We start from the raw sequence: 24,132 nt of genomic DNA on the forward strand, positions 1-24,132 counted from the left end.
ATAAACAAACTCCTGACAAACCGCCCCCTTAAGTAAGACACTCTATCAAAACCCCCAATACTAATGATTACTACAATACTATCTCATTGATTACTGTACACGCAATAACCCTTATCCTTGAGTGGCCTTCGGGCCTTGATAAGTGGTGACCTCTCCCATGTAAAAAAAAAAAAAAAAAAAAGAAAGAGAGTTTTCAATTTAATCTTTTATAAACTACTCAGCAAGTGACTGATAACTCGCTTCTGATTGGACACGCCAGAACGGAAGTATATTCAAAATTAATTCAAATCTCAAGCCGCGAGAATTTGCTGCTGTTGGTGTTGCAAGTTTTACATGTTATGTATTCTGAGCTACCAAATTCATTATGATTTGCATTTGCTGACTAGGCTTTAAAAGGCAATGATTTGTCCCCACTTAAAATACAGAACTCAAATGCTGGAATAAAATAAACATCTTGTTTATTTTCTGTTGAGAAATGAAAGTCTTGGGTGTACACGTGTTCATTCCGCCGTTGACGACTACGCACGTGGAAGGAAAGGGGAATGCAATAGAAAAACGCAAAGTGGCAAGCCGGCCTGTAGAAAGAGAGGGTTAAGCTCAGTAGAGAGTTGCGCACATGTCTGTCTTGATGGGCCAGAACGAGAGGGGAGATAGTGAGAAAGTCAATCCAGGTTATGGAGATAGAAAGCGTATAAAGTGTACGTACTGTCTGTTGGCTTTTTGTCCCACATAGTAGCAAGTGGTGTGAGGCACGCGCATATGCCGAAAAGGCACGCTGTCGGTCCGTAGACTGTACAGCTCGAAAGCTGGTCCTAAAAAAAGGAAGAAGCCGCTTATTGCTCTTTCTTTTATAGGTTTTTCCGGTAGTCTTTTGCGCATGTGTGGATTTCCTTTGAAAGAGGAAGTGACGTCCTTGTGTGCGTACGTGTGTGAGTACATGTGTGTACGTTAGCGTGTGTGTATATACACGTGAATGTAAGTGTATGTACGCGAACGTGAATATATGTACGTGTGTGGACGTGCGCGCGTGTTTGTGTGCGCGTATGTATGTGACAAGTAATATAGCTTGAAATGTGAACGCGTGTTTTTGTGTGAGACTAGAAAAGGCTCGCGCAAATGTCATCTCACCAGAATGTAACAGTTGCTTCTGTTGGCTACAGATGATTTCATGCTTCTTGCCCCATCGCAGTGCTTAAATATCGCCTTGTGCTGTGGTTGAACAGACCAAACCTGTGATGATACACATTCACATTAGACCCTCTGCATAATCATACTGGTGTTTCCTCAAGAGATGTACCAGCAATCTCCTTTCGTATTGTGTTCTGCCATCCTGAACATGCTTCCTCAGAATTGTGTGAATGAACATGTATCATTATGACATTTTCAAAGTTTTGTATTGGTTAATTATTGTGTTCATCCATCCATAGCCCTTGAGCCCCTGGGAGGGGGGCATAGGCCATCTACAATTTTTGTAGATGTTTTTGTAATGAAGAGTTCTTTTTAGAGAGTGAGGGTGCTGACCCCACGCCCAACCTTCCCAGAAGGTACATACAGCGCCTACCCTTCCCAAATGGTCACCCATCTGATACTGGCCAGGCTCGATGTTGCTTAACTTTGGTGATCTGGCGAGAACCGGTGTGTCAATGTGATTGTGCCGTACTTTAATTATTGTGTTGCCTACAGATTATTTCATGATTCTTGCCCCATCGCAATGCTGGTGTTTCCTCAAGAGATGTACCAGCGATCTCCTTTTGTATTGTGTTCTGTAGTTCTGAACGTGCTGCCTCACGATCGTGTGAATGAACATATATCATTGTCACATTTTTGGAGTTCTGTATTGACTAAATATTGTGAGATTCCTAAGTTTTATGCATTCCCTATTTAGCTTAGTATCCTCTGTCTATTGCTATGGCTTAATAAAAAGGGGGAAAAAGAAAAAAGAAGTAACTGAACTTTGCTAAGTTGGTCTCCAAGATACGAGATATTCAAAATTTCAAATGGGAAGTTGTGATCATAACATGCCCCCTAAAAACCCCTAAAAATACAAAAAAAAAATATGATGCGAGCCTGTCTCTGCTTTATCCTTATTTCCATAGCAAATGCTCGTTTGAGCTCCAATTTATGGTCCCCCCTCGCCAAACTTTCACAAGAAACACTTGTCTAGTTGAAACCACTATCAATAATCCCCCCCCACTCTTTATCTGAACCTAAACCTAAACGTAGATTCCATGAGCAAAGCTTCTTTCTTAGAACTGCACACCTATGGAACTCTCTTCCAATTGCCTGTTTGCCAACTGATTACAATTTGGTCGTCTTCAAGTCCAACGTAAACAAGTTCTTGATGAGCCTTCTCTTTAAGTAATCCAATTTACCAAATTTCCACTACGATTACTACGATATTGTCCCATTTACTACTGTACACTCATCAACCCTTATCCTTGAGTGGCCTCCAGGCCTTAATAAGTGGTGACTCCTATGTAAAAAAAAAAATAATAAATAAAAGAAATAAACCTATTGGTAAAATTTTACAAAAATCAGACGCATCTACAAGTGATGGGACGATTCCAATATTTTTCACGATTCTGATACAGATATCGATTCTTTTTTTTTAATTTCCGATTCCAATACAATTACTGATTCTGATTCGGATTCTTTTTAAATCATTAAATATTTTGCTATGGAGTTGTTTATTTGTTTTTCTTAGGAGAAGGGATTATCATAAATGCCTATGTGATATGTACATATATTTGTGTTAACGCAAAAATACACTTGCGGACTAGGCATCTACAGATTTTAGTTTTACTGGTAGTTCAAAAAATATAAATATTTCTTTTGTTATCATTTGTATCAGTAATGATAAAATTCAGTTTTCAACAAAGATAAAAATGAAACAATTAAAAGAATCGTTTTTGGCATCGGAAAAATATGCAAAGTTCCGATTTTTCCATTTCCCGATTCCAATTCCGATTAATTGTCCTATCACTAGTATCTATGTGTTCAGGTATCTGAATCTTTATCTCCTTTACATAAAATTCAATTAAACTAAATATAGCCCCTATTTGGACCCCTAATGCCTAGCAGTTGGGTTCCAAAATTCATAATAATCAATTTATTAGTTTATGCGTAAATCCGGTATGCACATGCCTAACTTTATAAAGAGAGAGATATCTGGCACAGCTTAAGTAGGCTACTCATATATTATTCACACCATTCGATAATTTTTTTTTTTTTTTTTACAATGGACTCATCACTTATCAAGGCCCGGAGGCCACTCGAGGATAAGGATTAATGAATGTAAGATGGTCAGTGAGATAACAGATCGTTTTTGGTAAGAATTTGACTATTTAAGTTGACAGGATAGCAAGAACTTGTTAACATTTGGACCTGAAGACGACCATGTTGTAGTCAGCTGGTAAGCAGATCAGTGGAACAGAGTTTCACAGGCGTTCTAGGAAAAAACCTTTGCTCATGGAATTTGCATTTAGGCACTGACAAAGAGTAGGGGAAATTGTTGGTAGTGGTTGTAACTAGACGAGTTCTTTTTGTGAAAATTTAACAAATTTGAACGAAGCTCGACACAGTCAGACAGAATAACGGCCATTTGTGAGTTAAAGAATGATCGGGCTGAGGTCTACTTTCCTAGGTCGTTGCTTCCCGTCTTTCGGATGGAGTAAGTTTATTGCTTATTTCCTGAGGCGCCCCACTTAGAGAATGCCGACATGGCTGTCCAGTCAATTTTTAAAAGGTCAGAGTGCCCCTCATTTAAGGGCACTGGTGTGACTCTCCCCACTCCCAACCTTGTGTCACATCTTTATGCAGTGGGAAGGAAGTATGTACCTACAAATGCACATAATTTGATGTTTTATTATAGAATGGAGGACTAAACTGGAATATTTTTCAGGAGATGTGGAGATAAATTATATGTTGTTTAGAACATCCGTGACTAAAAACGTGTTTGATTATCCCGGATAATTCCTTGTAGGACCCGAAACATTTTCTAAGTCCTTGATAGAGTTTAAAACCGGCTTCGAAACCTGGTAGGTGATGCTCTTTTCTCTTCCGCACAACCTTTTTCCCACAGAAGAGACGTCACAAGCCTTTCTCTACTCTATCGCTATCTTCATAGCAAGTGCTCAACTGAACTCCAATCTATGGCCCACCCCCTTGCCAAACTTTCACAAAAAGTACTCGACTAACGGCAATCACTATATATGATTTTCCCCACTCTCTATCTGTGCCTAAATTTAAATGCCGATTCCATGAACAAAGCTCTTTCCCAGAACTGTCCTACTTTGGAACACTGTTTCACTGGCATGCTTCCCAGTTAAATACAACATAGTAGCCTTCAAATTTAATGTAAACAAGTTCGTGTTGAGCTGTCCTCATAAATAATCAAATTCTGGTGCTAGTGCACTTATTGATCTGTGCTATTTAAAAAAAATTTTTTATCAAGTTTAATTAAGTTTTACAATGTTTGTTTTTATTAAATTGTTAGGTGAAAGTACAGAATAAGTACACAACACCATCCCGTCCCCATGTTAAAAATGGCTTTCAAAATAATAACGTAATTATTTCAGCACGGATCAATAAGTGCATCAGTGCATCACTGCATCATAGTACCCAAATTCTACTCAATTTACAACATAATAATTAATTACTACACCACCATCTTACAAACATTAACCCTTATCCTCGAGTGGCTTTCGGGCCTTGATAAGTAGTGACTCCCAATAAAAAAAAATATTTTAAAAAAAAAAGAAAAAAAAAGGCAAACCTTGCCCTCTTAGGATGAAGTTTAAGAAGTATTTAGAGAGGTGGAGCAAGAATTAAAGGAAGGGAGATAATCCGGTTTTCAAACGAGAGAGACAGACTTCCAACATGGAGGAGATTGTCACTCTATTGGAGTCATATCGCGGCCGTGACAAAGTCATTCGTCTCTGTTGTTATGGGGCAATGCTCTTGGCCGGCAAAGATGAAAAGAAGAGTAGTTTATTAAGGGTCAGTGCGGCTCTGGCCGACTGTCGGGTCGTCCTTCGCTTATTCGATGACATTCCCATGTTGGCGTATTCTCTTCAACATGCCAGTTCCGCATCCAAAGTAAGTCAGCACAGTTTTATTTATGTTTTTTTTTTTTTAAAGAAATTAAATTTAAAATTAATTAGTCTTTGTTTGATAGAGTCGACAAATCGATAAACAAAAACCCTGCCGTTTTAAGCAAAAACGATATTACGTACTTAATTGCCATGTCGAAAATAGTAATAGATCCAAAAATTACGAAAATTTGGTATTTTTTTACGACCTGCCCCAGTGTAGTATAAACACCCCCAACCACCCCATATTAAGAACGGCTTTCGAAATAACCCCCTTTCCCAACCTCCCCATATTCAGAACGGCTTCCGAGGTTGGGGGATGTTTATTCCGAAAGCCGTTCTTAACATGGGAAGGTTGGAGTGTTTCCGCTGGGCACGTCGTAAAAATTTACCAAAATTAATTGGTGTTTGTTAAGACAGAGTCGGCAGATCGATTAAAAAAAATGTCGTTTTAAGCAAAAACAATATTACGTACTTAATTGTCATATCGAAAATAGTAATGGATCCAAAAATTACGAAAATTTATCGAGTATAAAGTTATGTGTAATTTAAAGTAATTTTTGCGACAAATTGTGTAAAATAGCATTTTTCTTAGTTGTTATAAAGTAGACGGTGAAGAGTTCACACACAGGGGACATAACTTGGAAAGCAAAATTTAGATTAGATTGTAAATGTTTTCCGACATTTGTAGTCTAAACTTTTTTTTTTTTTTTACTAAAAGCACAATAGCCGTTGTTCTATTCAATGAACTTTCGTAATTTTTAGATATATTACTGTTTTCGACATGACAGTTAAGTAATATTGTTTTTTGCTCAAAATATTTTTTAAAAATTGATCCCTCGACTCTATCTTAACAAGCACCAAACTGATTAATTAAATCTTCGGTGCTTGTACAAAGAAAGACGACAGATGAAACAAGGGAGACTTATTATTATTATTATTATTATTATTATTATTATTATTAAATTGTTAGGTGAAAGTACAGGATAGTTACAAGACACCCTCCCCATGTTAAGAATTACTTTCTAAATAATAACGTTATTATTTCAGCACGGTACAATAAGTGCATAAGTATTAATTAATATCAAAATATTTAACGAACAACGAACAAAAATTGAAAGTAATCTAAAATATGTTTTCTTTCTAAAATAAACAATGTGAGTTATGCCCCCTGTTTCTGTAATCGTATTTTTTTTAAAAATCGATCTGCCGCCTTTATTTCTATTTTTGGTACTTGTACAGTTTAGTCACGACATTAAAAAAATAAAAATATCGAAAAAAAAGTTTAAATTGTACGTATCTGTTATGGGATGAAGTTCTCCGAAAAAAAAAAAATTTCACTTAATTTCATCAAGTAGTTTTTATGTTACAGCGAAAAAACAATTTGTTATGATACCGAGCAAAAGGTTCGATTTTTAAGAAGAAAAGCTAGTTATTTAAGATGAGGAGGGAGTGTCGGCGCTTTACATGGAGTTATCTCCCGTGTCGTTTCTAAAATTCAAACAAATCCAAGATATCTGCCTTCAACGCGCTCTCATAAAAACGTGTTTTTCTGTTGTATAAAAAAACAACTCGATCAAATTAAGTTGGCTGGTTGGTTGGTTGGTTGTTTTTGTTTTACGGCATATCAACCCTTTTCGGGTTATTTAATGCTGATATCAAATTAAGTGAATTCTTTTTTTTTTTCGGAGATTTTCATGTCAAACGGATACGTACAATATAACTTTTTTTTTTTTTTTCGATATTTTCATTTTTTAATGTCTTGATTAAACTGTACAAGTACCCTATTTTTTTTACAGTTTTTAGAATAACACTTAAAAAAAACAAAAATACAGCAAAATATTTATGATGTACGTATTCGTCACGGAACGAAGATGAAGATGTCATATTACAAAAAAACAAAACAAACAAAAAATAACAAAACAAACAAACAAAAAAACGTAAATTGATCAAGTATTTTCTTTTTATTTTAGTTATTTTTTTATTTAATAAGAAAATCAAATTTTTTTAGGAAGCGAAAAGAGGGCTTGGAGCGGCCATATTGTCTTCGAATTTGTTAAAATTCAAAGGCTGACAACTCCATTCGACTATCGAGATTTACGGACCGTACTGTTTTATTATTTTATTAATTGCTAAAAATCGTAAAACTTGATTTTTCTTGATTAAAAAAGCCCCAAAAAGCTGTGCTTCTACAGTTTAGCAAAGACATTAAAACAACAAAAAAACCTACTTGGTCAATTTACGTGATTTTTGGAATATGTAATCTCCGTTGTTCCGTGACGAGTACATACATCGTAAAGATTTTTTTTTTCTTTTTATCGATTCTTCTGCTCGGTTAATAATGTCAGCGCGTTACTTACGGAAAAACGGTTACTTAAACTGCAGAAGCACCTGTTAAAAACTAAGCAAGTCCTATAATTGAATACCCTCCCCTTCCAAAAAAGAACGAAAAACAAAAGTATACCGCTTGTGTAAACTTACAGCAATATTAGCGTCCTAAATTATGAGATGAATAAATGAACGAATCTCTTAGTAAAAAAAGAGTTGTCTCCCTAAGAACAATGACAAATTGTAAAACAGTGCCTTTTTGTTGTTGAAAGAAGTGTAATTCTATTTTTTTTTATTTTTTTGCAATGTTTGTTTAATAAGCTTATACTTAAACCACTATAACTGCTGATAACAAGTTACAACAGTCAAATGGTGGCTTACAAAATTAAACTCTGATTCGTGGATCCGGTCCATCAAAATATCAGACATTTAAATTTTAAATAATTAAAAAAAAAAAAAAAAGACTCTTCTGCATGTTAATGATGACATGAGGCGTCCGAGATGAGTTATAGACCCATGCTCTTTGAATGCCCTCCTCAAATATAAACAAGGGTCTCCGAGAACACAAAAATATATAATAATGGAATAAAGAATAAGAAAATATATAAAAATCAAAACATTTATTGGGGTTTGTTTTACTGTACACATAGATTTGAAAAAGTTGACAAAAAACAAATATATAACAAATAAATATTATCAAAGGCAAGATAAGTTACTTTTCTACCTAACTGGATGTTTTTAGTGTTTTTATTGAATGTAAAATGTTTATGCAGCTCGAAAAACATACAGTGTTTACTGATGTATTGGACAATCAAAAATGGCGCCCGACTCTCTCTTTGACATGATAAGTTTGGGACTTCTTGTACCAGTGTGTCGAAAGCTTTTCTGTAATCGATGAAAGAGATACACATCTGTTTCTACTTCCCTGTTTTTCTCAAGTATCATTTTTAGGTTGAGTATTTGGTCTACGGTTCCTTTCCCTGGTTTGAACCAGCCTGTTCGTCTGCTATTTCGGCACTTAATTTGTTCCGTATCCGATTTACTATGACTTTTTAAATGATTTTTTTAATGATTTTTTAATGATTTTTTAAAATGATTTTTTAATGATTTTTTAAATGATTTTTTAATGATTTTTTTAAATGATTTTTTAATGATTTTTTTTTAATGATTTTAAATATGATTTTACTACTGTGACTAATCAAGGCAATAAGTTTGGTTATTGCTGCATTCAAATATGTCGCCTTTTTTCAAAATTATGACGAATATTGATGTTCTTCAGTCAGATGGCCATTCTTTTTGTTTCCCAATTGCGGTGCACATTTTGTGAAAATATTGGATGACGTTACTCCCTTTCTTCAGAAGTTCAGCTGGAAAATCATCTATTCCTAAAGATTTGTCCGCCTTCAAGTCTGTAATTTCTTTTTCAACTTCTATGTATGTTGGTCGGGGTTCATCTTCTTGGTTCCCCTTTGCATATTGGTCGGCTGATCGTATGCTTGATTTCTTGTAAAGATTTTCACAATATGTCTTCCATCGTTCTTGTTGTGTCTGCACAAATAATTAACAACACAGAAAGTAAAGGTATACAATAATATATTAGGAAGAAAAGTTATATACATATTTACATGTCTTCAGATATACTTCAGTTGGAGATATTCCGGCAGATGGCGTGTTGCATGTCTTACTGGAGGCAACATAGGCGTCTTGCCTATTTGGCGGTCGTTGTTGAACTCTCCCGGTATTGGTGATTGATACCTTTATATATCTCACTCACCCGCCTATGTTAATTAGTGGGCGTCTCCACAACAGTTCTTTAATGGGGTGATACAAGATATAAAATAATCAGTTAGTTGCCACAAGCGATAATCCAAATATACTTTATTCCAAGAGCTCGGTATACAATAATACAATCCATGTATAAGCCAATCTTTTACTTAACTTTCTTTTACAATTGTCCCTGTCGGTGGGGCATTAGAATACGCCGACTGCCCCCCTGCAGAGAGTAAAAGTCCCTCAATGGGGGTCCTGGATATGACCTTAAACTATATCCAGTGGTGAGGCCCCAGCTTGTGGGCTTTGGGGAGTGTGGAGTCACCCTTTAATTGCCATTGCTCCCAGGTCCACTCTGACCGAGAGTGTTAGTACCTGTTAGGGTCCCAACTATGGGTTAAATAGAAACCGACGTGAAAACAACAAATCTCTTCTATTAAAAATTTTTCTTCAAAATCTTTGGATTCGGCATTAAATAACCTGAAAAGGGTTGATATGCCGTAAAACAAAAACAACCAACCAATCCTTTTACAATGGAATTGTTCCTTGCTAGCGAATATTTCCGTTGGCTTTTCCTTCAGCAAATGGTCACTAACGGTAGATTAAAATTTACATTACACGTTTAATTTTCGCGACTCCATTCGTCACCTGGCATAAGCTTCAAGCTTTAGTCTTTACAATTCAGACTGATGCATCTATCTTTCCTTCTGTTGATTTCATATTCCTTTGCCGTATATAGCCATATCATTACTCATAGATCTGATTGAAATTCAAACATGGGTTTTAAGTTCTTTTGCAGTTCTATATAATACAGCAAACTCTGCAATCAGCTTCGCCTTTTTCTTTAATTATCTTCAAGTGAGTAAATTTTCGTGCGCAACATTTGGGGTGGAGTGGCATGCTGTCGAGTCATTCAAGTTGTAGCACGTTTGATAAACCAAAAGGCTTTTCTGTGTCTTCTCTGAAATCTAAATCTTGAATGCCTTTTTTGAATGTCATCTATGTATGTGGCGGCATTTTTTTTTTTTTTTTTTTTTTTTTTTTTTGCGCCAACACTTTCCTTTTGGAGCTACTTCACTTTCTTCCTCTTTTTACTTTTGAGAAGGGAGATGACACAAATAGAGAAAAAGAGAAAGAGACTGTGATAGGAATGTGGGCTGGGCGTTCAGAGAAAAAGGAGGAGATCTGGCTGCCTATTTGGTAATTATAAAAAGTGTGTAGGAATGGGGTCTGGCTTTCTGGCATTATAGCCCAGTCAAGATTTTATGTCACACTATTATCATAGTAACAAAAAATTATTAGTGTTATGCCCTTGTTTGATATTATATCTATTATTATAGTAAGAAAAAACTATTTGTGTTATGACCTTGTTTGATATTATATCTATTATTATAGTAAGAAAAAATTATTAGTGTTATGACCTTGTTTGATATTATATCTATTATCATAGTAACCAAAAATTATTAGTGTTATGACCTTGTTTGATATTATATCTATTATCATAGTAACAAAAAATTATTAGTGTTATGACCTTGTTTGATATTATATCTATTATTATAGTAAGAAAAAATTATTAGTGTTATGACCTTGTTTGATATTATATCTATTATCATAGTAAGAAAAAAGTATAAGTGTTATGACCTTGTTTAATATTATATCTATTATCATAGTAACCAAAAATTATCAGTGTTATGACCTTGTTTAATATTATATCTATTATCATAGTAAGAAAAAAGTATTAGTGTTGTGATCTTGTTTAATATTATATCTATTATCACAGTAACCAAAAAGTATTAGTGTTTAATATTATGTCTATTATCACAGTAAGAAAATGTTATTAATGTTATGGTATTGTTTTATTTGGTAATTACATTTGAATTCTAAATAGCAACTTAATGATGAAACACATAGGTAGAATCGAATTATTGTAAGAATAATGGGTTTTTTTTTTTTAGGTTGCGTCTTATTTTTATTTTTTTCTGTTTCTCTTTTTCCAAAGGAAGATAATTGGTTGTTGCAGAAATTAGGCACGGTCAATAACCTGGCTGCACATCTTTATTATATAATCGAGAAGGTAGCATGGTTAGCAGACACGCGCGTTCTCTCTGTGCATTCCTCAACCTGGTGGACCAGGGCGACTTATATGTGGCTTTTTTCACTTACTGCTGAAATTTTACAGTAAGTTCCGATTTTTTTATTTCTTTTCTTTCTGTTGATATTACTCCAACATCACTTGGATGTATACGTTTTGTTGATTGAATTAAAAACTAATTAAAAACAGACTATTGTCATCTGGAAATATAACTTAGTGGTAGAGTATTCGACTACAGATTGAAGGGTCCCCTGTGTACCTCACCATTTTATTTTTTTTTCTTATTAATGAATTCAATTTATTGTAAAAGAAGTGGTACCATTTAAAATCTCCGCAAATCATTTCTCCATTTGTATATTTTAAAACGAAACAATTAATCAGAAATGACTTAACCAGGGAATTCATTGCCAAGCACAAATATCAGCTGACAGTATTTGATGGATGACATTATCATTTTTTATTTAAAAAAATTTTTTTTTTTGCAAATTAGTCCACCGGGCAAATTATTCCTTGTAATATATGATATTCAATAGAGGATTGATTCTATAATAATACATACGAAAATTAAAATATCATGTTTAAGCGCATTGTATGACTGGGCAACGTTGGGCGTCCAGCTAGTATATCTATAAAAGTGAGAATGTGTGTGTATGTGAGAGGTTAGGGTTAACGTTTGTTATATTGTTACTTCTGCCATTAGATGTATGTTGAAAACTTCTGATGGCAGTTGTTATATCGTCATCACAAGGTATTGCATCTCAATACTCGATAACAATGGTCACAATAACAAATTTGGCGTATGGTAGCAAAAAAGACAGACAGATTACTAAGTTAAATATTTATTGAAAAGAAACAAAATGGTTGAAAATGTCTCTTGTTAAGAAGTTTCCGAGAAGAAGAAAATACCAAAGTCCTTGTTATTAAGGCTTGTTGTTGCTGTTAGTGGGTGAACAGCCTCTGCTACTATGAGAAGGAAAGGGCAAAGTTTGCTGCTGTTATAAGAGAGTAAAGCATACGAGTTATCGCATCAACCTCCGCCACCACTGTTAGTCAGCTAAAGTGGCGAGATCTTATATATTGTGCACGTAGCCGTAGTTGTAGACACATTTTTCATGTGTGAATAATAGGAAACTTTTGCTGTCAGATATTCTGACCTTCTCTCTCTTAGTGTAGCTATTTCCTTGGGCAATGTGTTTTGCCTGATAATTCTTTGCCACAATGAACTGTGTATCGTAGTGAAAGAATAGGTACAAAAAGCATCCTTTCTGACAACTTAATGTGTCCTTAATAATCAATCAAATATCTTAGGTTTTTTTTGTTTTGTTTTTTTACATAGGGATCACCACATCAAGGCCCAGAAGCCACTCGGGGATAAGGGTTATTTTGTGTACAATAATCAATGGGATAATATCGTAGTAATAGTTGGTATTGGAGATTTGATAAAGTGTCTTACTTAAGGAGGCGATTAATCAGGAATTTGTTTATGTTGGACTTGAAGATGTCCAAGTTGTAGCCAGGTGGGAAACAGGCAAACGGAAGAGAATTCCACAGGCGTGCACTTCTCAGAAAAAAGCTATGTTCATGGAATCTACGTTTTGATTTAGGCACAGATAAAGTGTGGGGGAAATTCCTGACAGTGGTTTTAGCTAGATGGGTGTTTATCGTGAAAGATTGTCGAATTAAGCACCAGTTGGCGTCATTGTTGTTTATGTATCGACGCCGTTGTATGAGTGGCTGCTCCTGATGTTTGGGTGTCTCCGCTCCTGTTGATGCAATCTGTTTTGTTTACATGTCGTTATAGGCTTGATGGAGAGCTTATATATCACAATATAACACTTCTCAACCTATATACTCAACAACTTTTTGAACTACAGACTTGAAATTTGGTATATAGAGAATTCAGACATATAGAAAACTTTAATCTGTTTTCATCCAGAAAAACGAGCTGCTAAGAGATCAAAATTGAAAAATTGGTACTTGAGGATCATCGGATTTTTATCTGTTTGTCAATTGTTTCATAGGATTTGAAAATATTTTTCAAAGATCATGGCAAGCTGGTCTAATGGTTATCATACTTGACTCACTGTTTTTAGGTTTTGTTTTTGATCTCGTCTTGAGTATATTTTTATTTTACTTACAAGAAGTGGATTGTTTAGAAAAAAACATAATACTCACATGCAGATGTCCCAGTTTCTTTCCGTTTTTACTTCATTTTTTAAAAAAAGGAATTTAGCATTATTTAATACCGGGCAGTGCCAGGTACATCTTCTAGTCTGTTATAATAATCATTATATATCATTTACAAGAAGAGAACTGTTTAGAAAATACTCACATGCAGATGTCCCAGTTTCTTTCCGTTTTTACTTCATTTTTTAAAAAAAGGAATTTAGCATTATTTAATACCGGGTAGTGCCAGGTACATCTTCTAGTCTGTTATAATAATCATTATATATCATTTACAAGAAGTGAACTGTTTAGAAAATACTCGCATGCACATGTCCTAGTTTCTTTCTGTTTTTTTTTTTTTACTTCAATTTTTAAAAAGGAATTTAACATTATCTTTAATATGACAACAGCATATTCTTTTCATTGTTTTTACTCTCGAGTATATATCCGACACAGACACAATTAATTAACCGCGAACCACATCACTCTACAAAAAAAAAACTATTAAGATATCAATGAATCAAAACAAAGAAATGAATATGCTGTTGTCATAGCCCTAATAATAACTTATAACATATATATCACTTAATGTTATCAAGAAGTTATAAATATCCTGTTGACCCCTAAAGAATGAATAATTTTGTTTTATTTCAGTTTTCTCAATTGATTGTATCTATTCATTATATCTGAAAGATTGTAGAGTTTTACCTCCGACAGCCATAGCAGCAACGTCCAGCCGTTATATACAAAGTCAGGAAGGTTTAGATCAGAGTACCAAAACCAATGACACTTATAAAACATTAACAGCAAGAACTTGTCTGCAAAACAGAAGAATACTCAACTCAAAGTCTGCAGCAAACGGTGTCCAGTCAAATTCGGTTCCTGATATAAAACTCCATCCATAATATAACTTCCGTCAAGAGTTTCAGTTTTTCTCAAATTGATTAATTTGTTTATTAAATTGTCAGGTGAAAGTACAGAATAGTTAACAAAGCCTCTCCATGTTAGAAACGGCTTTCTGAATAATAATTTCAGCATGGTCAGTAAACCGTAGATTATATAGAAAGCCATTCTTAATATGAAGATGTGAGGATTTTGTTAATTTGTACTTTCACCTAACAATTTAAGAAATAAATAGAAATTAATACAAAACTTGGCATACTTACAAGGGTAACAGAGCACGTGTGAAAAAATCATCAGCAGCAGTCAAACGGTAGCTGGCTAGCAAAAATATTAGCAGCAACAGCAGCCGTTAAAGTATGTATGCAATTAGCAAGTGTGTGTGAGCTTGCGTCACAAGAAAAGGAGATAAAAAAATACACCACGTGCTCAAGGAGAGAATCAAGTTGAGTGTTGGGCAAGATGGACATGTGAAAGTCGAGGGTGAGAAAGTGCTGGCTGGTGCCAGCGTTTGCTGACAGGGAAACAGAGACTTTAAAAAAGCGCAGGTGTGTGTAAAAAGATTTTTGGAAAAATAATGAAATTGTGGAAGAACCATAAATAAATGTATTTCATTTGCACTTTAAAAAAAAAATGGCAAGTTGGATTTTTTTTCTTTCCTGTTTTATTTGCTTGCTCCAATGATGTTGGTCCTGGATATGACCTTAAACTATATCCGATGATGAGGCCCCACCTTGTGGGCTTTGGGGAGTGTGGAGCCACCCTTTAATTGCCATTGCTCCCAGGTCCACTCTGACCCGGAGTGGTAGTACCTGTTAGGGTCCCAACTATGGGTTAAATAGAATCTGCCATAAAAAAAAAATATACTCCATTAAAAATCGTTCCTCAAAATAACTAGATTCGGCATTAAATAACCTGAAAAAGGTTGATATGCCGTAAAACAAAAACAACCAACCAACCAACCAACCAACCAATGATGTTACACAAGAGTAAGCCATCCAAAACAGGAAGTCTTTATCATCAGTCATTTTTTTTTTTTTTTTTTTTTTTTTTTTTTACACAGTGATCACCACTTATCAAGGCCCGGAAGCCACTCAGGGATAAGGGTTATTGCAAGTACATTACGTTAGTGTGGGGATTTGATTAAGTGTTTACTTAAGGGGGCGGTTCATTAGGAATTTGTTAACGTTGAACTTGAAGACATCCAAGTTGTAGTTCGGTGGGAAGCAGGCAGACGAAACAGAGTTCCAAAGGCGTGCAGTTCTCAGAAAGAAGCTTTGTTCATGGAATCCACGTTTTGATTTAGGCACAGATATAGAGTGGGGAAAATGATTGACAGTGGATTCAGCTAGACTGGTGTTTTTCATGAAAGATTGGCGAGGGGGACCAGAGATTGGAGTTCAGACGAGCACCTGCCATGGAAATAACGATAGAACAAGGATAGGCTCGCAATGTCTCTTCTGTGGGAGAGAGGTTGCAGGGTGGAGAAAAGGGCATCCCCACTAAGCCACGAAGTCTATTTTGTACTCGGTTAAGGCAGGATAGGCTGTTTTTAGCAGCTCCTGCCCAGATATGGCAACAGTATTCCATCCTTGGACATACTTGGCTTTTATATAGATAGAGAATTGCATCAGTAGTGAGATATCTTCTGGAGCGGTAGAAGGATCCCACCATCTTTCCAGCGACCTTGGCAACAGACTTGATGTACGTGTTCCATTTCAGATCAGGAGTAAAGGTCAAACCCAGAAGCTTGTCAAAACACGGGGCCTCACCCAGACGAGAGCCATCCATCCCAATTGATGCCAGATGGGGATCAGAGCGTTGATGATGTAAGGATAGGAGTTTGGTTTTGGATGCATTAAAGGTAACCAGCCACATCTTCCTCCACTGAACCATGCGCTCGAGATCAGAGGAGAGAGAATCAGAGAGAACTTTGTCATTTATAGCCTTTGATGTGTTGCCGTAGATGGTCGTGTCATCAGCATAGATGTCAATGAATGATTTAAGTATGTGTTTAGGGAGGTCATTGATGTAGATCAGGAAGAGAGTTGGGCCCAGGATTGACCCCTGAGGGACTCCAGCATTTATATTGCAGGCCTCCGATTTTTGTCCATCTACCACTACTCTTATGAGCCAAATCTTACTCGACATTGTTTACTGCAGACTTCAAGTTTTATTAACTCTTAATCTCCCCCGTCTCTCTATTACAATCAACTTTTGTTTCTTTCCTCTTACTGCCCGATAACTTTACACATGTTACCATAAGATTGCTTTCCTGAAGGATACAACATGGTCCTTTTCAGGATTAATGTCCATAAGCAATTGTCATTAAACTTTTTAATCATTGTCCTCGAGTAGCTTGACAGCCTTGACAAAAAATATATATTCATGATTTAAATTAGAATTGCATTTATTTACTTTAGTTCCTGGAGATTGTTATTTCAAGACTATTCCATAATTTTTACATGTGTAAAAAAAAAAAAATAAAATAAAAAAATAAACTTTTTTTTTTTTCATCTCACTTATATGTATTTTGTTTGAGTTTAAGTGTTTTATTTTTATTTTATTTATATTTTTATTTTTTATTTTTATTTTATTTTTTATTTTATTTTTTTTTAAATTTAAATTTTTTATTATTTTATTTTATTTTTATTTTATTTATTTATTTTTTTTAGGATTTCATTGAAGTTGAAGAAATTACATGAGACACGTTCCTTTTTGCTCCAACAACCAAACACAAGGTGACTATTATATTGTACTAGCTGTCTCGACCCGGTAATGCCTGGAGGCATGAACAACAGAAAGAGAAGTGCAGTTGTGTGAAACATCTTTCTTCTAAAACTGCTCTCTCTTTATTCCCCCTCTTAATCTCCCCCTGTCTCTCTATTGTCTTCCCTCCTGTCTTATACTCTCTCTCTCTATCCTCACCTGTCTCTTTCTCTTTCTACTCCCCTCTCGTTATCTTCACACACTTTCTCTAAAAGATTGTTTTTCGTGACCAAGGAACTAATTCCTATTTTAGTCACATAAATTCTTTCGAGTAGAGAACAAATGACTGCCACCAATACCCGCAATTTTCTTGAGCAGAGAATGACTAGCAGTAGCAACCACTGCCATCTACCTGTGTTATGTGTTACTATGTTTTTTGGCTGTTTATCCATGGTCAGTAATTTCCATATCATGTTTACACATACGATAATGCAGTAGATCATCAAAGGTTATTTCATTTTGTGGGAGGAGGTACCGTAGCTGTTCTGGCTTTATGTCATAATTCCACTAAGCAACATAGTTTTCTGTTTGAAGCGTGGAAGAAGGTATGTGTCCCTTTGTCTGGTGCCTCACAGAAAAACATTATTCATCCTGAACTGCTCATCGTATGTAATTGCTCTGTTGTAAATGAACTGTCAAAAGTAGCCACTGTCCTATTATATATATACTCGCATGCATGAACTCTGGATGACAAGCCATGTATATATATAATATGTATTACATTACTGAAATACACATAGATATACCCTCCCCCCTCCAAAATGTACATTATCATTATATAGACTGGATGACATGATACGCATCATGTTTATATAGATCCTGTATAACATGTACTGCTATAAATATATACACTCTGGTTATCTAATAGGAATAAGTTTAAAATTTCTCATGTGGATAATTTTAAGGATAAATCTATATATTAATACGATAGCATGTGTGTTATTTTCTGTGTCACGCTTACATCTGGGTTGTTTAATTGTTATGTACTTTCATTTCTTGTCATAAATACTTTTACAAAGAATTCTTCATAAGTTTTGATTTCGGTTTCGATTATAACTGATGGCACTCCAGTAATCTATTTTTTTTGTTTATAAATGATTTTATCAAGAATTCTTCCTAAGTTTCGATTTTGATTATAGCTGAAGGCACTTAATTTATATACACATATATTTTTTTTTCATAAGTTTTTATTTCGGTTTCGATTCAAGCTAATGCACCCAAGTCATATGAACATGCTTTTTTTATTTTTGAAATCGCAACTTTATAATATATAAAAATTGATAGAACATTAACTCTATAATAATATATACGAAATCTGCAAAAATTAAAATATCATATTTAAGCATACTTTACGACCTGGCTACTCCGGGAGTTTGTGCTAGCTTAGATAAATACTTTTGTAGTTTTAACAAAAAAACTACAATAATATCAGAGTGTCTCCATTAACACTGAACATCTACAGAATGCCAACATCAATATATTACATATGAATCAGTCCCCTGTGGAATTTCCACAGGTCCCGCTAGTTCAAATTAATAGTCTTATTGAGTAGTTAGCTAATTTTCATCACAGTTTGAACTTGAACTCAACTTCATTTTATTAAAAATACAGTTGTTCACAATGGCATAACATTGTTTCGTGTAAAGCACAGATTAAAAAGCTTAATTATGGCAGACATATTTAGATAAAAAAGACAAGAATACAGAATTATTTTGTAGAGAAATGCGAAAGCAGAAACATTCCTTTTGTCTGTGATGCCAATCGGCTGAAAACAATCAACAAAAAATATATATATTGGTTGGAAAAAGAAATGTGATTAGCAAAATAATATAATTTAGTCAACAGTTGGTTTCAATCAACACAGAGTTGAGAGTTCACACAAAGATTGTGGATCAGGTTGTTTATTTGTGAAAAAGTAATATTCTTTTTATAAAAAAATATTTGTCTTGCTATCTCTTTAAAAGGAAATAACTCATGCCCCAACAAGAAACAAAAAGATTTTTCCATACATTTTTTTCACAGATAAACAATCAGATGCACAATGTTTGCGTAAGCTCTCAATACTGGTCCGTCTGTCAGACTCTATCATATCCTAGGACACTTGTAAATAATAACCGATTGTGTTGATTGAAGGCATCATGAAATTAAATATCTTTTTGTAAAAATATAAACTCTAAATCCAGAAATTTATTTCAATTACCAATTTTCTCCAAGATAATTCTTTTTATTTTGACCTTCATTTGTTTTTATTTCCAATCTACATACAATTTTTTTTTTTTTTTTTTTTTTTTTTTTGGTTATAGTCAGCCAGCGTACTTCCTAACTTCCGAATCGATGACATGGCAAATCAGTTCCTTCGCTTTTGTTCTTCTGTATTTCTATTGTGAAGCGATTTATTGAAATAAAATAGAAGAAAAGGACATTATTGAAAACAAAATTATACAGATATAATAACACAATTAGTCTTCATTTGCTCTTTTAATAACAAAATTAACAAAAATAAGTTTTTATTTTATTTGAAAACTTATAAGAAATATGTTTATGAAAATATAAGTTTTTATTTTTAATTTTAAAAATAAGTTTGTTTTTATTTTTATCTGAATAAAATGTTTATGAAATTATAAAAAATAAGTTCTTTTTACTTTTTTTAATTTTAAAAGTAAAAGTTTTTTAATCTATATAATATGTTTATAAAAAAGAATGAGCAGAAAAATGTAAAAAAAAAAAAAAAAAAAAAAAAAAAAAAAAAAAAGTGCATGCACATGGGAGATACAGGCATGAGAGAAAAAAAAAGCAAAGGAATTGATTTACCTTCCACACTGCTTCCGGTAGCAGTACACTCAAAATTAGGAAGTACATTAGCTGACTATGACCTTTATTTTTTATTTTTATTTATTTTTTTTTTTTTAAACAAAACGTAAATAAATATCTGTTTCCAAATTTCATTTTCTTTTTCCAGAATTTCCAGTTTGCCAGTCGAAACGCAGATAAAATTGCAGAGACTCTCTCAAACAAACACCATCCAGCTTCTCACCATTCTTCAAAACGTCACAGACCTAATGTGTGCCATCCATTGGTTGCCGCCCGGTATTCTTTGGTCAGGCAAACTCTCCCACACGACAATCGGTCTTCTTGGAACCATCTCCTCTTCCATACGCCTTTACTGTGTTTATTTGCAAAGCTCCAAAAAGTCTGTAAAAAATTCCAAATAACTTGAAATTCTTTGATTCGGAGAAATTGAGCTTTGCTTCAGTATTACATTCTTTCTCTCTTTTTGAGATTCTGCTGTTACAAAATTGTCGAATGAAATTCTCATCCCAAACATCGTCAATGCAAATTTCGTTGGAAGTTTCTCATTTTCCTTTACAATCATACTACCACAGAAAAAAAAGTGCAATGAGATATGTGTTTGTTGCCCTTTGAGCAAAGTGTAGTATCTGTTTGGATAAATATACCTGTAGTATCTATTTACTTGCCTCAAGTGCAAAGTGTGGTATCTGAATCGATACTCCATCTTATTTTTTTGTCCTCAGTTAGTGAAGGAGAAATCCTTTTAGACTGAGGCAAATTAAATATTTTGCCCAATTCCAGAAGGCTTCTTTTTTGTGGAGCTAGATTTTCCCCACTGACTCTATCGTAGGAAATCAAGTAAATGGGTACTATAGGTATATTTACAAAGTCAAAGTAATACAAGGTTATAGCGAGGATAATACTATCTACTAGCCTGACTTGCTCCCAACCCTGAACCCATATTACTTTTCCGGTTCTTATTAAGATAATGTTTGTATTATTTGAATTCTTCAGACTACTGTTCTCATCTTGAGTATTATTTTCACAACGTTTCGGTCAGTGGAACATCCGACCTTCTTCAGGTGTATCTTGTCAAACACTAGAATTTTAAACAGAACCCTTTATTTAATCCATGTGGTTAGCATGTTCTTGTTCCATCAGTCACGACTGAATAAAAGTCCTAAGTAATTTCCAATTGTATTTTTGGGTGTAGCCCGCACTGAGGATTGAACCTTCAACCTAAAGTGCTCTATTCACTGCACCATGGGTCTTTCTGCAAGTCAGAAAGATTTATGAGTTTAACAAGATATGCCTAAAGATGATTGGAGGTTACATTGACCGAAGCTTTGTGCAAATAACACTCAAGATGAGAACAGAAGTCTGAAGAATCCAAGTAATATGAATAATTAATCCTCATCTCAAAAATTCAGAAGCATTAATATACTTTCCTCGCTTGCAACAAAGTTTATATTTACAAAGTAACACAAGATTATAACAAGGATAATGTTATACTAGCAGGACCTGTGGAAATTACGAATTCCTTTCTCACACCATGGTCATATAGTACCAATATACACCAATGGTCATATATTATTATTATTATAATGATATTCTTAAATGAGGCTACATCAAAGGGATATCACTCTCATATTAGCCAGATTTGGCTTTTTTAAAGCCAAATTTTGTGAATTAGGCTTTTTTTTTTTTTTTTTTTTTTTTTTTTTTTTTAATAAAGCAGTTTGGCCTTCAATTATATTTTGCCTTTTTAAAAGTGTAACGTACAGACTAAGGAAGGAACACACAGAATATTATAGATTATTAGGTGCTTTTTAAGGTATAGTCGACAAATCGATTTTTTTTTTTAATATATCGTTTTAAGCAAAAACAATATTACGTACTTAATTGTCATGTCGAAAATAGTAATATATCTAAAAATTACGAAATTCATCGTGTACAACAACTGCTATTGTGTTTTTAGTAAAAATAAGTCTATCACTATAGACAAGAAATATTGCAGTCATGACACAAATAATCTAAAATATTCCTTTCAGAGTTATGTCCCCTGCATTTAGACTACTGCCGTATACTTTATAATGGCTAAGAAAAATGCGATTTTACCCAATTTTCTGTAAAAATTACTTTCTAAAAACAACTTTCTACTCGATGAATTTTTGTAATTTTAGGATATATTACCATTTTAAGCATGACAACTAAGTACATAATATTGTTTTTGCTTAAAGTGACAGTTTGACAACAACAAAAAAATCGATTTGTCGACTTTATCTTAACAAACACCAATATCTTTATTTAAAGGTTGACAGACATTAATTCTACATACAATATGCTAAAAATAAAACTGTAATAATATCGAGTTATTTCCCTTGCAGAAGAGTTATCTGCCCTTGGAGTCAACAAAGTCGGCAATGACAACTTTGAAGATAAAAAAATATGTATGGACTAACTAAGAAAGGAACAAACGGAATATTATATAGATTTGTCTACTAGTTAGACTTTTTCCCGGTCCTGAACCTCATAATTTTTTAATAGCTGTAAATATAATCGTTTAACGTAAAAAAACGAAAGAAAAATATTCATGCATGAATATAATTTGTTTAACTCGATGTTGGCAATCAAAGCTACACTTTTTTTAAAATATATAACTTGGTGTAATGGTTGGCTGGGAGACGGGGGTTTAATCCTTGGGCGAGTCATGCCAAAGTTTTTTTCTTTTCTTTTAAATTGTACAGTAGAACCCCGTGGATACAGCATTAATCCGTTCCGGGGTTGGGATCGTAAGATGAAATTGCTGTATGGCGGGGCCTAAGCAAAATTTTATACAGTATATATTAAAAATTAGTAACAAAATAAAGTACAGTATATAATACACATGTATATAATCAAATAAAATTATAAATAACATCATGCGGCAGGGTAAATACCATAACCAGGCGCCAGAAAAACAGTCTATTCCACATTGTAACCTGAAAATAGGCATATCCTGGGACTCTACTGTACTTGATACGATCTTGCTAAACACTCTGGATAAAAACAAAAATAAAAATTGTCTCAGCCATGAAGGATTTCTCCTCCACTGACTGAGGACAGAAAAGGTGAAGTGTAGCATCAGAACAGATACTACATTGTGATCTTGGCCTGAAGGCCAAGAAAAAAATTTTTAATAGATGAAATATTGAGTTGGTAAAGCAAGGGAGATAATTCTGTTCAGCCATTGTTCAATTTCCTAATAAGTGGTAAATAATTACTTTTGCTAGCAAGAATAAGAGAAATATGTGGTGCTTGTATATCTGAATACATAGTTGAAATATGACTGTTAAAAAAAAAATTGGGGTTCTTGTTCAGAATTCACCTATATTAAAAAAAAAAAAAGAAAGAAAAATCTGTATGATGTACGTACATGTGACAAAACAAAAATATCATGTTTTAAAAATTATGTCCATTGTTCAACTAGTTAAATTTTTAAACTAGCAGATCGCCCAGCGTTGCCTGGTCATAAAATATGCATAAATATTATATTTTAATTAATACAGAAACTGAGACATGTGCATGTGAGTATTGTTTATTTTTTAAATAAGGGGTGGGGTCTGGACAAGAACGAAACTTTTTTTTCATGTACTTATGGATGAGGTAAATACGGCATCTGCACTAAAAAATTATGCAAGCCCAAACTAGAAAACAAAAATACTGAAATTTTTTTGATATACGTACCTGTCACAGAATGAAGATCTCATATTCCAAAAATCATGTAAATTGATCAAATATTTATTTTATTTTTTAACTAAGAAAACCAAATTTTATGAGGGAGCAAGACGTGTCTTGTTCTGCCATGTTTAAAATTCATCATTGGTTACCTTCCCCTTTAACCACCTCTCCAAAAATAAGAGATCAAAATCGTCTATGATTATTAGCAAAAATCATAAGATTTGATTTTCTTAGTTAAAAAACTACTTGACCAATTTATGTGATTTTTGGAATGGGACATTTTTGTTCCATGATGGGTATGTATAGCATTAAGATTTTTCTGTATCTTTTTTTTTTTTTTTTAAGTTGAACTCTTGCACCAATTCAGTTTTTATCATATATTTCTGATTTTCTATTGCCATGACTGACTTACCTCTTTTTCCTCTTGGGTTCTTGCCAATGGAGAACCAAAAGTATTCAAGATTGAATATTTGGGATAATCAAGGAAAAAGTTTAAAATAATTTTTT

At 33.9% G+C, this 24,132-nt stretch overlaps 1 protein-coding gene across 1 annotated transcript; it reads left to right on the top strand.

The window, feature by feature from the left end:
• The first annotated feature begins 4,834 nt into the window (after nt 1-4,834).
• LOC145267069 (peroxisomal membrane protein 11C-like) lies at nt 4,835-21,327 on the top strand. Its single transcript, XM_080123026.1, has 4 exons — nt 4,835-5,097; nt 11,188-11,366; nt 17,022-17,087; nt 20,075-21,327. Exons 1-4 carry the CDS (start codon nt 4,879-4,881, stop codon nt 20,325-20,327), a joined length of 717 nt encoding a protein of 238 aa, XP_079979152.1. The 5' UTR covers nt 4,835-4,878; the 3' UTR covers nt 20,328-21,327.
• Nucleotides 21,328-24,132: the final 2,805 nt, after the last annotated feature.

The sequence above is a fragment of the Euprymna scolopes genome, chromosome 42 (genome assembly GCF_053919585.1).
Source record: "Euprymna scolopes isolate OS-2025 chromosome 42, ASM5391958v1, whole genome shotgun sequence".
Taxonomy (NCBI): Eukaryota; Metazoa; Mollusca; class Cephalopoda; order Sepiida; family Sepiolidae; genus Euprymna; species Euprymna scolopes.